The 12500-nt window shown below is 49.2% G+C and overlaps 1 protein-coding gene across 2 annotated transcripts in view; it reads left to right on the top strand.

The window, feature by feature from the left end:
* sema4c (sema domain, immunoglobulin domain (Ig), transmembrane domain (TM) and short cytoplasmic domain, (semaphorin) 4C) overlaps positions 1 to 12500 on the top strand; it is a 76474-nt gene that overhangs the window by 31585 nt on the left and 32389 nt on the right. Inside the window, exons 1-2 of one of the 2 annotated variants that reach the window (XM_076048260.1) lie at positions 5177 to 5289; positions 5603 to 5808. In XM_076048260.1, the coding sequence (XP_075904375.1) occupies positions 5685 to 5808 (124 nt within the window). In that variant the 5' untranslated portion in view covers positions 5177 to 5289; positions 5603 to 5684. Of the gene's footprint in view, positions 1 to 5176; positions 5290 to 5602; positions 5809 to 12500 lie in introns of those variants that run through there. The other variant, XM_076048258.1, reaches the window with a different exon arrangement.

The following is a 12500-nucleotide window of genomic DNA, read 5'->3' as shown; positions in this document are numbered from 1 at the left end:
TCAACGTTATGGATGAAACACCTGGCGCTGCGTCTTCTAACTAACTGACTCCGTCACCGACTGACTGACGTCTTTCAACATTCCAAACAACTTTAAAAAAAATTTTTTCCCCACCAATTTTGTTGATTAGCTTTGCATTTATTTTTATTTATTTTTGGGCTTCATGTTTCTAATATTAAACCACCCCGAGGTGCGAGAAAGCAGCCCACTCAGAGACGACTGACCGGCCCCCCACCCATAATGACTCCAGCGCTGCACAAATGTCCTGCAGCTCTTCTCAAGCTTCCATCCATGCTGTGTGAAATCGCTTCATCCGGCCTTTTTCTCCATTTAGGTTCTGCGAAAAATAGAAAAGGATAAAAAAACTGAAAGAAAGGAGGGGCACAAAGGAAGCCTTTGTATGTGTGCGTGTGTGTGTGTGCGTGTGTGTGTGTGTGTGTGTGTGTGTGTGTGTGTTTTAAAGTGGCCCCCAAGCTCAGGGGTGGGGGGGGGGGGTGTACAGGAAGAAAGGGAGGAAGGAAGGAAGTGAGCTGACGGTAGCTGCAGTGTTTGTTTTGCAAGTAGGCGAGAGGGGAAGGGTGTGTGTGGGGGGGGGGGGGGGGGGGGGGGAGTTACGGGTTAATGGACATCAAGTCCGCACAGGCGGCAGATGCCCCCTCTGACTATGAGTGACACAGAAGAAAGAGGTCAAAGGTCAGGGGTCAGATGTCACAGAGAGGAGAAGGACGAGGAGTCAGCTGGGATTGCGGTAGAGGTCAGTGAGTGTGTGTGTGTCTCAGGAAGTGGCAGCCAGGACAGGGTGGGGTCATAGTGGGCGGGGCCAGTCGAGGGCAGGAAGACGGGGGGGGGAGGCGGAGGTGCAGCTGTGAAGTTGAGGGGACTCGTGGTGCTCACTTGCAAGAAATCAGCCCTGCAGGAACACACACACACACACGCACGCACGCACACACAAGCACGCACACACTGTCCAATCAGGACCTGTGGCCTGCCTCTCCTGTGTTTTAATGAGCTCTCCGTTGTGAGGCCCCGTGGTCGTCCGATGTTATTAGGCCGCCATGTCTCGGCTCATTAGCCGGAGCGGCTCCAACACAAACCTCCAGCAGCAGCAGAGGAGGAGGCGGCGCCACCTGCAGCGCACCTTATAAAAGCCAGCGCGGCCATGTTCATTTGGTCACCAGGGTAGGATGACGACGGCGAGAGGTCCTAAAGAGGCCGTTTGATTGAACAGAAGAGAGAAGTATAGAAATAACACAGCGCTGGAGTGTCCTCAGCACCTCCACGTCCACAGGGCTCTTTTTCAGAAAACTGCAAAGGTGCTGCGGTTGCGTCCAATTTGGAATCCAGGCGGGAGGACGTTTGTCCCGTATTTCTGAGTGCAAACTCTTGTTTCCTCCGTATCTGCAGGCAGTACCACTGCGCAACCTCAAGCCATCCATCCTGCACTTCATCGATTGTTGCGTTCAATTAAAAGATTTCAGTACAATTTAGACATTCAGCTTATTTCTAATGTCTGTGTTTCCGGCCACTGAGTGAAGCTCCTCGGGAGACGCGACCTTCCTCTGATCACTTCTGATGATCTCCCATCATAAAGCTGATGCACTTAATTCTGGATTTATGATGGAGCCTAGCGCGCATGTGCGTGGCGTGGCGTGCGTTTTCTCTGCAGCAGCATTGACCCATCCGTCTTCCTTTAAATCCATCTAATAACATCCTCAGCTGCACGTTGGGAGTCTTTTTATAGACACGTATTTAAAATAATGAAAAAAAACTGTTAGTATCAAAGCAGCAGAGGGAGACAGAGGGAAGTCATCTAGAATAAAATGCGACTTGTGACTCATAAAACCTCGCACACTTATTTAGGAAAGAAAAATAGAATAAAAAGCCCCTTTCCGATTAAACTTCTCATTTCGTTGCTAATAAAAACGTTGAGGCCAGCGAGGGAAACAAAAACCTCATCACCGGCGGACGGAATTTTCAACGCGGCTGAAGTGTATCGACTAAACGTCAGGCCGACGGTTCAAACCGTTGTTTCCTCCGTTTCCTCCGTATTATTATCGACAAACTGACGCGAGGGAGGAAGAGGAGGAGGAACGAAGAGGAAGGAGTAGTGGGAGGAAGGTGGCGGAAGGAGGAGGGGAGGAGGAAGGAGGAAAAAGGAGGAGGGTGGCGTTGGCTGGGAAATAATACATCAGGATGTTGGCTTTCACTTTGATTTGGTCCATTACTGAAGAACTAAAATGAAGCAAACCTTGAATCTCCTGCTTCTCTTTTCCACCACCTCCTCCTCCTCCTTGTTGCCAGGTGCCGGTGGTGTTAACACAATGCCCCTTCACTTAATCCGGCCTTCAGCGAGACCCCTTCACTCCATCACGTCTCGGCGCTGAGAGGGACGAGCGCTGGTGGAAGGACACAGTGAGGAGGAGGAGGAGGAGGAGCAGGAGGAGGGGCAGGAAGAAAAGGAGGAAGAGGATTAAAAGAAGGAGGAAGAAAAGGGAAGGAGTTGGGAAGAAAAGGAGGCGGGAGGAGGAAGAAAAGGGCAGGAGGACGAAGCGGACCTAAAGGAGGAATAGGGAGGAGGAGGGGAGAAAAGGAGAGAGGAGGACATGGGATGAAGAAAAGGAGGAGGAGGAGGAGGAGGAGGAGGAGGAGAACCAATTCAGAGATGTGTTTATTCCTCCCCCTCCTCCAGGGCCAGCGGGGCCTCCAGGGCCTCCAGGGCTTCTGACATCGATCCAATAAAGCCGATGGCCGGCTTGAGGAGCTTTCGGCCCGAGACGCTTCTCTTAGTTCGCACATGGCCATCATCTGATCAGAGGGAGGAGGGAGGGGGCCTTTCATCTTTCTGTGTGTGTGTGTGTGTGTGTGTGTGTGTGTGTGTGTGTGTGTGTGTGTGTGTGTGTGTGTGTGTGTGTGTGTGGGTGTGGGTGGAAAGCATGATCAATAGCAGCCGCGCTGCAGAAATCATTTCCAATCCTTCCGATCAGCTCCCCCGCCGCTCTGCCGGAAGATTCGGCCAGTAGGGGGAGCAGCAGAGTCGCCAGGCTGCTGTCACGTCGCTTCACTCGCTGATTGGCGGCTGAGCAGCAGGTGCGGAGGAGAGAGAGAGACCGCAGATGGCACGCCGGTGTTGTGTTTTTTGTGTTTTTGTTTCTCATTTCATCCTAAAGTGACATTCTCTCCTGGCGGGAATACAACAAACGTTTAAATAAAGACTCTGCGATTTCTCAGAGCCGCCGCATCGCTGTGATCGGTCGTTAAGCTTAATTAGTGCTGATCTGGGAGCCATTTGTCAAAAAACGGGGAAGGAAGCGCGCAGAGAGTGGTATCGTTTTTACGCACAAAGATCTTAATGAACGGCCAAAACAACCGCTCACGCTGGAAATAATGAGACGTCGTCTATCCGCGGTGGAGAAAGTAGTAAAGATTAAAAAATTGTTGATCTTGTTGTTGTTGATTGTGATGCCACCAACACAGAGGACACAAACATTTTGACCGCGGTCGGCCTTTTGCTTTTTCTTCCTCTGCTCCGAGCTGCAGAACGATCCGCCACCTGCACGACGCCCCCTTGTGCATGGTTTTAAGATTATTAAGAGGCTTCATTTTCATTTGTAATGAATACAATGACATTCCGTTTGGCAACATCGCTCAAGTAGCAGCATACGTGTCAGGTAAAAGTTTAAAAACGAGATAAAGGGCAATTGAAGTTTTAAAAAAGAATAACATAAACACATCGTTATATGAAAATTTATATAAAATCGTATATGAATAAATAAACGTTGAATGAAAAAGAGCAAGGCGGGTGTGGCGCAGTTTGTCCTGAACAAACAAAAGCCACGTTTTTAATTAAAAAAAAAAAAAAAAAAAAGTAATGATTCAAAAGGCAGCAACAAAAGATTATTTTAATGAATGTGATTACATTTTCCTCCCAATAGTAAATTATTTGGTAAAAATTTGCCACAGAATTTCTTGGACGGCCGTCTTCCTCAATTTGCTTTTGCTTTTGTCCGGCCGAGAGTCCAGAAGCCAAAGCGTGTTTTAATTATTTTGATAACGGGGGAGAAAGAGCCGCGAATCCACCTATTCATGAGGCCACAAAGAGCAAATAGTGCTTAAAAATGGACTCAAACTAATCATCTCATTTACTATTCCGCTCACCGCCGCCGCCGCTAACGATGGATTGCTCCGCCTCCACCAAACACCCAATCACAAATTCTTTTGTTTTCCAGTGCCGTGTGGCCACGCTGCCTTCCTGCAGGAGACTGATTAGAACCTTTCTTATCTCCCGCTCAGTCTTATTGATCGCTTTTTTGCTTGTGTGTGTGTGTGTGTGTGTGTGTGTGTGTGTGTGTGTGTGTGTGTGTGTGTGTTCGTTTGCTTGTTATTGGCCCAATAAATTAGGTTTTTAAGCAACTTTTGCAGACATGAGAGTGTTGCCTCCAGCCGGGCGGCCCGGTTGCCGTGGCGACGGGACGATAGGCCGCCGCTTCGGCTCTCGACGTCGTCATCTGACGTAAAACCAGTTGCTTCCTGTCGGGTCGTCCGCCGCCGCCGCCGCTCCACGCTGACTTCCCGACACGTTTGACGCGTGACGCTTTGCAGCCGCCAATTAACTTTGATAACTCCCCTGCCCCCCGCCCTCAGTTTATTACAGTGCGTCTGAATTGGCCTGACGAGCAGATAAGCCTTTTTTTTCCCTCAGCTCTCTGCTCAGCAGCAGTGGAATTATCGCTGGCGGTTGACGAGGGAACGGGGAGAATTATTTTTTTTCCCTTTTTTTTTTAATGCCGTGCATGCACACCCTCCCCACCTCCCTCCTCTCCAACCCCCCCATCCATCCCTCATCGCTGACATCACAACTCTGACGGCGCGGCCAAAAGTCATTAAATAGTTTGATTTGTTTCGCTTGGTTGGCCGACGCTCACACAGAAACTCTGCTGATTTCAGCCACGTCCTTGTCGGTTTGAAGGATTTAGGTTAAAAAAAAAAAAAAAGCCTGGAGTTTTCCTTCTTATTTTCTTCTGTTGATGCTCAGAATTATCTCCCCAACCTTCCGTTCTCTTTATAGACTAGATTTCCACTTTAAAGTGTGGATTCTGAGGCATCGACCTTAAAGACTCCTATTTAAACCCGACAGCGATGCCTTTGTTCTGCTCTTCGGTCGTCGTAGGTTCATGTCTTGGACCAGTTAAATTCCAACTGAACTTGCTGGCCTGTAACTCAAACTCTCCACCTGATATTAAATCCGTCCACTGCCACCGAGCCTTCTGTTTGGAGCTTCTCTCAGTCTGAGTAAGTCCAGAGTTTTTACCGAATCTCCACAGCGATTCAAATTATCCAACCACCCAACGCTATCTTTCTGTTTAATATCATTGCGGGTTTGTGTTGTTGTTGTTGTCGTTCTTCTTATTGCGGTGTTTTTCAGTTTTAAGCACAGTCTGAGCACATTTTTGTGGGAGGGAAACTAAATTTAGTACAGTTTGGCCAATAAAGTTGCTTTGAAGTGAGGCTTCCGTCCAAAAAGTGTTGATTTGTATTCATTTTTTAATTTTTGTGTGTGTCTCTCTCTTTCTCTCCCTCGCTCGCTCTCTCTCTTTCTCGGCAGGCGGCCAGCTGCCGGCCAGCTCTTCCGCCCCAGCAGCTGATCGACCCATCCACCGTTGCATCGCTCAGCGGCAGTGGCGGCAATGGGAGCTGACGCAGCAGCAGCCATGTGCGCTGTGTTCCCTCTGCTGGTGTGCCTGGTGGGACTGGAGGAGTCGCTGGCCCTCAACTGGAACCCGGTGCCGCGCAAGACTGTCCGCTACCACGGTAAGTGGGTCAGAAAGTTCCCTTCAAAAAGTTCTTTTAATCAAAACAAGCTTTCCTTTCCCTCTTTGTTGTCTTTTCTCGTAAACCGTTTTACGAGAACTCTTTCTGGGATCTGAAGTTTTCCCCGACAAAAACAAATCCAATAAATATGGTCGGCCTGTACTTTTGCTTTTTTGTTTCTCCGTTTATCCTCTGCTGAAATCAGTATTGGCAAATTGTGGCTCCAAGCTGGCATCGCGTGACTGTGATTGATTGGCTACAGAATCGACAGAGTGGTTAGCATGTTGCCTGCAGCGCTCTGCTAACGTGGACGTGCTGCTCGTAGAGTTGCCAACCGTTCCTTAGAATACAGAGTTGTCCCGTATTTTATCTATTCAATTCCTTTGTAAAAGCCATCCATCCTGCCCTTTATTGATTGTTATGTAAAAATATTGCAAGACAATTTAAACAGTCATCTTATTTGTAGTTTAAACTATGTGAAGCATACAGTTTTTTGAATCCCTATTTGAAGTTATGATTGACCCCCACTGGCCTGTGATGGTGACGGCCCTGCTGGAGGGAGGCCTCCTTTATTCCTCTGAATCAAAAGTTGGCAACACTCACAAAACAGAAAAAAAATCAAACTTCTGGAATTCTAAGATACATTTTCTTGTTGCCGACCTGGTTGTTTATTGGACTCCAGAGGCACCTGGCTAACTTACAAGCCCAGATGATCAGGGAGAAAACAGCTTTTTTTTTCCAGGAGTTTTTACTGGGAAAATATCCAAAAATCTTCTGTCTTCCAGTAAAACACTTGACTTGTCCAGACAGTTCAGTTCTTCCTCGGAACTCTGTCGTGCGTCACAGCCCCACCCCCACCGACCCCCCCACACCCCTCACACCGACCCCCACTTAAACTCACAAATGATTCATGCGAGCACATCACCGCAAGTGAACTCGACCACGAAACAACCCCCCCTACATTTTCACTTCCTGTCATCGAATCCACCGAGGCTCCGTGTCATCTAAAAATAGATTAACTTTTTTTTTTTTTTTATGGACTGGTGGAACTCCCACCAGCTGGTACCAACCCAGCTGTGATTTATCTGCTCGGACGTCATCTCCTGGCGTACACACACACGCACACATTCACACACACAAACCAATAATGGCACAAATGTGCACAAACGTAGTGACAATCGGGGGAGGATTTTTCCTTTGTGGAGAAGCTGGATGATGGTTGATTTCCTCGAGAGGCCGACCTCAGAGAAAACAATACGGCGCTCTAATCCTTGAGCTCGGTTGTGTTTGCGCTCTTTATCGCCTCCTCCTCCTCGCGTCAGCTGCAGCCAAGGCCTCGCTCTTGGTTTCCTGAACAATGACGATTGTTGTGAAGGCTGAAAACTCGGCTTTTTCTGTTTGTTTGTTTGTTTGTTTGTTTGTTTTTCATTTTTTAATCCCTTAACAAGGAAACGCGGGTGAGGATTAGGGAAATGCCACATGTCTGTACCAGCAATCTCACCTTTCTTTCCTCTGTCTCGACTTTTTCTCTCCTTTTCCTCCTCCTCTTCCTCCTCCTCATCTCTGCTTCTCCCTTTTCTTCCTTTTCTGTGCCGCTCATCATCATTTGAGCCCTCAGATGCTCTTTCGGCGTTTCCGCAAAGGGCTCCAATTTCAGCAGCTCTTGAGATCGGGTGGCTGCTGCTGCTGCTGCTGCAGCTGCTGCTTCTGCTTCTTCTGCTGCTGCAGCTGCTGCTTCTGCTTCTTCTGCTGCTGCTGCTGCTGCTGCTGCTGCTGCTGCTGCTGGGGGATTTCAAATGCCGCCACTATCTCCCGGCGCCACACACAACCCCTCCAGGTTTTTTCCCGTACTGCTCCGACTCCTCTCTCCAGCCGTGTTTCCCGGAGTGTGAGGACGGAGAGAAAACGCTCGATAGTGTGTCAATACTTTTTTTTTTTTCAACCCGGAGGCGGTGGAAGAGAAGCAGCAGGATCATTGATCTGCTGCGACCACAACAAACAGTGGCCGTGGAGGCAAACCTGGACGGGTCTGCGGTCACATGCTGGCACGACGGCGACGTCAGACTGGAGCAGAACAAGCGACCCTGCTAGGCTACACTAGGCTAGGCATCGCTAAGCTAGGCTAGTCGTCTGTGTTCTCCTGAACTAAATAGCAACTTAATCCATTTTTGAAACTTTTTTTGCGCGTAGCAGGAGAAATGCGACACAGTTGGGATACCGTCAGATTGTTGCGTGATTTGAAAACCAAGTTCCTGCTCACTAGAACGCCGCCGGCGCCCCCTGATGGCCTGCTGCAGCAGCTACAGAGAGACGCTTGCAGCGGATAGATTCGCATTGGACTGTGGATGACGCCAGCGTGTTGACAATCCCGAGCAATGCGGTTTGGGGGTTGGGGGTTGGGGGGGGGGGGGGGGGGGGGTCTGTGGCGGCTTCCCAAATGACTTATATGGATGAAGTCTTACCAGAGAGAGCGAGAGAGAGAGAGACAGAGACAGAGAGACAGAGAGACAGAGAGAGAGAGAGTGGAAAAACAAAGCTGCGGGATGAGGAAAAGAGTGGTGGAGGGCAGAGAGATAGATATCTAATGGAAAGAAAGCAAGTGAAGGGGGCAGGGGTGGAGAGAGAGAGAGAGAGAGAGAGAGAGAGAGCGCTCACTGACGGCCTTAAAAGGAAAGAAACGTTTCAGAGAAGGTCAGAAAGAAAGAAAAGCAGAGTGTGTGTGTGTTGTGTGCAGGCTGATACTGCAAGATGAGACGAGAGGAAAAACCAGACTGAGAGGAAATGTGGGCACACTGAAGTTGTGTGTGTGTGTGTTTATACCTGTTAGTGCATGCACACACACACACATACACACACACGCGCGCGCATGTAGCTGTGTGTCTGCCTAATCCCTCTTTGTTTATTTGTGTGCGTGCGAGTGTGTGCACTGCTCAGGCTGGCAGTCTGAGGGATTTGGAACTTGTGTGTGTGTGTGTGTGTGTGTGTATGTGTGTGTGTGTGTGTGTGTGTGTGTGACGGGGGAGGGAGAGGGTTATCATGGGGTAAAGATTGTTGATTATGAACCCCACCCAACATCGAGACCCTCCCCAGGCAATTACATGAGCAAGAAACACAAACATCCGCACTGTGTGTCTGTCTGTCTGTCTGTCTGTCTGTCTGTCTGTCTCAAAGTTTGTTTTTTGAGGCTGAAAAGCAGAGGTTTAGAAAAATTAAAAGTTGTCAAGCCTCGTTAACTGGCGGTGATCAATTCATTCAGCTGAGGTGAGTGCAGGTCGTCTCTTGCGGCGAGGAGACAGGCAGGAGAAAAAGCAAGAGCCGAGCGCAGTGTCGTGTCCTCACCACTAGGGGAGCGATCATCATGGTCACCACTGTATCCTGTGTCTCTGTTCTAGCTGCAAATTCCCACAGTAAAGTTCGTACTTTTACAAGTATTTACTTTTACTTCTTTTTTTTTTTACATGCCCCTGGTGATGTCTCCGTCCTTCTGAGGTTGTATGGCCCTTTCCAAACAGGCAAACAATCCACTGATGATATTTTCTTTTCTTTTTCTTTTTTTTCTTTTTTTTTTAGCAGAAGGTGACAAACAGAGGGCTAAACATGCTGTTGTAGGTGATAAAAAATGTTGAATGCTTTTGGATGCAAAACATCATAGAACGGTTGGTTGACACCAAACCATGTATGTCGCCCCCTCGTGGTGGTCGTCTTTTTTTCCCAATTTATTCCTCTGGGTGTGAAGAGCGCCGCTAAGTGTTTGTTGCCCCCTGGTGGTGTGGTGCCAGTTTTTCGATCAAGTGGATGTTGTGATTGAAAACTTGTGAGGGGGTAAATGTCGATGAGCCGCTGGCAGACTGAGGCCACAGCAAGGGCGGGAGGAGGCGGTTGTAATGATGACGATGATGATGATGATGATGATGATGAAGATGATGATGAGCCGCATACAGGGCGCGGCCTTTGACCTCCACTGGCCTCTCACTCCTTTTTTTTCCATTTCTCCCTCTTTCTTTTTTCCTGTTCTTGTCCCAGCCGTATCTCCCCCAAACCCTCCAATTACAGTAATGAGCGGTTGAGAGTGAGGAAGAGGAGGAAGAGGAGGAGGCGGGTGGAGGAAGTGCGTGACTGGGTGGATGAATGCTAGAGGAAGGAAGGAGGGGAGGAAGGGGAAGGAGGGGAAGGAGGGGGAGCCGCTCATCACCGCCGTTGTTGTTTTGTTTTGAGTTTTTTTCTTTAATCCGCCCTGCGCACCACATGACCCCCTGACCCTGCCCTGATTGGTCAGTGAAGATTAACAGATGTCCCCCCCCCCCCCCCCCCAGCGCCCTCTGTTGTCACACCAGCTCCGTGCGTGCGTGTGTGTGTGTGTGAGGGCTGTTTTAAAGCCGGACACTCTGAAGCTCCGCCCTCTTTCATCTCCGTCAATCCCTTTTCAAAATAAGACGATTGGTCGAACCTTGCCTGCCTGGCACGGTCAAAGCCGGCCAATCAGAGCTGAGCTCCCAGTGGAGCCAGTTGGGAACCAGATAAGGACTCCTATTGGTCCCAGGGAGGCTCATTAATGTTTTGTGTACAGAGAAAACACCTCCTCCCTCTACATCCTTCTCCTCCTCCTCCTCCTCCTTCACCTCCTCTTCTTTCATCTCCTCCTCCTCCTGCTCTTCCTCTACTTCCTCCTCCTCCTCCTCCACCTCCTCTTCTTTCATCTCCTCCTCCTCCTGCTCTTCCTCTACTTCCTCCTCCACCTCCTTTACTTTCTCCTCTTCTTTCATCTCCTCCTACTCCTCCTACCTCCTTCGCCAGGGTGATGAAATAGCTGCGTTTGCTTTATGGCCCGACCGAACAGCTTTTATTATTTTTTTTAAAACGTTTTTTTGCGTCCGATAAACATCCAGGAACAAGAAGAAAAAAAAAGATTTGTGCGCGCTCACTTTTAATGTGTTCCACACGGCCGGCTGTTCCTCCACGATGCCGTTTGATTCATTATTTATCACTGGCATAAACATCAGGGGAGCAAAATAAACAACATGTTTGTCAGCGTCTTTGATATCTGCAGGTTCCCTCATCACACATTTTCTCAGGTGCATTTTCAAAGCGAGTTGCAAACTCTTGGCAGAAGTTTTTTCGTGATTTTTTTTTTTTTTTTTCCCTAATTACTTGATCGGCATCCACGGAGCGAGTGCGAGTCAGAAGGAGGAAGAATCCTGCACACAGCAACAACAACAACAACAACAACAAGCGTGTTTGGAATTCGTTCCGAACGTTCTGAAACATCAATGTTCTTCGGCGCCCCGACTCGCCAAATGCTCGTCATCTTCGCAGCCCTGGTCGTTTGCAAAGTGGAATTCCAGCGCTGCGCCAACAGAGAGGCCTCGCCGCCGCCGCCGCTGCAGTCACGGCCGCCGCTGCCGCTAGGACAGAGGGAAAAAAGCAGCATCATCGCTCGTAGCGTCAAGCAGCTCCTGATTGGTTCTGCTGGATGCGGATTGTAGTCCCGCCCCCCAAACACTTGGCTGTCACACAGTCACAAAAACACACATACACGCACACAGAAACACATATACACATACACACACATGCACGCACAAACACTCACACGCACACAGGCGCGCACACACACACACCGCACTCACTTTCATCTTTTACCAGCTCCTTCAGAAGAAGGAGAAGAGGCTCCGCCCCCCCGCTGTGCTCTCTGCTAATCCACTTCCTGTCTTCCTACTCTGACATCCCTTCATCCTTCATCTCCTCGTCCCGTGCGCTCGCATTTCGCCGCTCTGTTCGCCGTGACCGCCGAGAGCTGGGCGGGGGGGAGATGCGAATGCGTCGCCGCCGCCGTAGTCGCGGCTCCACACGTTGAGAGGAAGAAAAAAAACGTTGCACGGAGACAAATAATTACGCAGCTCTTTTCATTCAGCAGCCGTTTGCTGCTCACTGTGCAGCGACGCCGTCGCAGCCGCTCATCAAATACACAAATTCCCTGCGCCGCCTGAATCACCCTGCTGTGAAATTTAATCCCCCCCAATCAGCTGCCACCAACAGGGGGCACCGCTTATGCCTGCTTCCTTTTCCTCCATCCATCCATCCATCCATCCATCCATCCATTCGCATCCATCCAGCCGCACAAGCTGCATTTCATTGATTGAGTTTTTCGCTAAATAAAAGCGATATTTCTAGTGGTATTCTAGCAGTGTTTCGACAATTTTTCTCTTTGATGACTTGTAAAAAATATTCCGTCTCCTCCTCCGTCCAATCGTAAGGCGCCATTTTCACTGGTCAGTGAAGTGGTCATGTGACCCAGTACGAAAAAAGTGTTTCCATGGCACTTTTGCGATCTTCCTCTATATGGATACTTCTGAAAAACCACCTCACGAGAGCCTCAAAACCTTTCAGCCATATTTGAGAGGTTGTTGAGCTGTTTCCATCACCACTTTTTATTGCCATATTTAGGTTTTGCGCAATTCAAGGGTCGATGGAAACGTAGCAGACAATCACTCGCTCTCTCTCACACACCTACAGACAATTTAGGCTCTCCAATTCAGCTCTCATGCAGGTTCTCAGGCTGTGTGAGGAAGCTGGAGAACCGGCAAACTCCACACAGAACTGCCCAGGCTGGGAATGGAACCCACAACCTTCTTCCCGAGCGCTAACCACTGCGCCACCGCGTCGTGTTTCCTCCTCCTGCTTTGTGTTCCCATTCT

This window comes from Nelusetta ayraudi, unplaced genomic scaffold, assembly GCF_046127955.1.
Source record: "Nelusetta ayraudi isolate G7.1 ecotype Tasmania unplaced genomic scaffold, CSIRO-AGI_Nayr_v1 ptg000098l, whole genome shotgun sequence".
NCBI classification, from domain to species: domain Eukaryota; kingdom Metazoa; phylum Chordata; class Actinopteri; order Tetraodontiformes; family Monacanthidae; genus Nelusetta; species Nelusetta ayraudi.
This window is presented reverse-complemented; position numbering and strand designations above follow the sequence as displayed.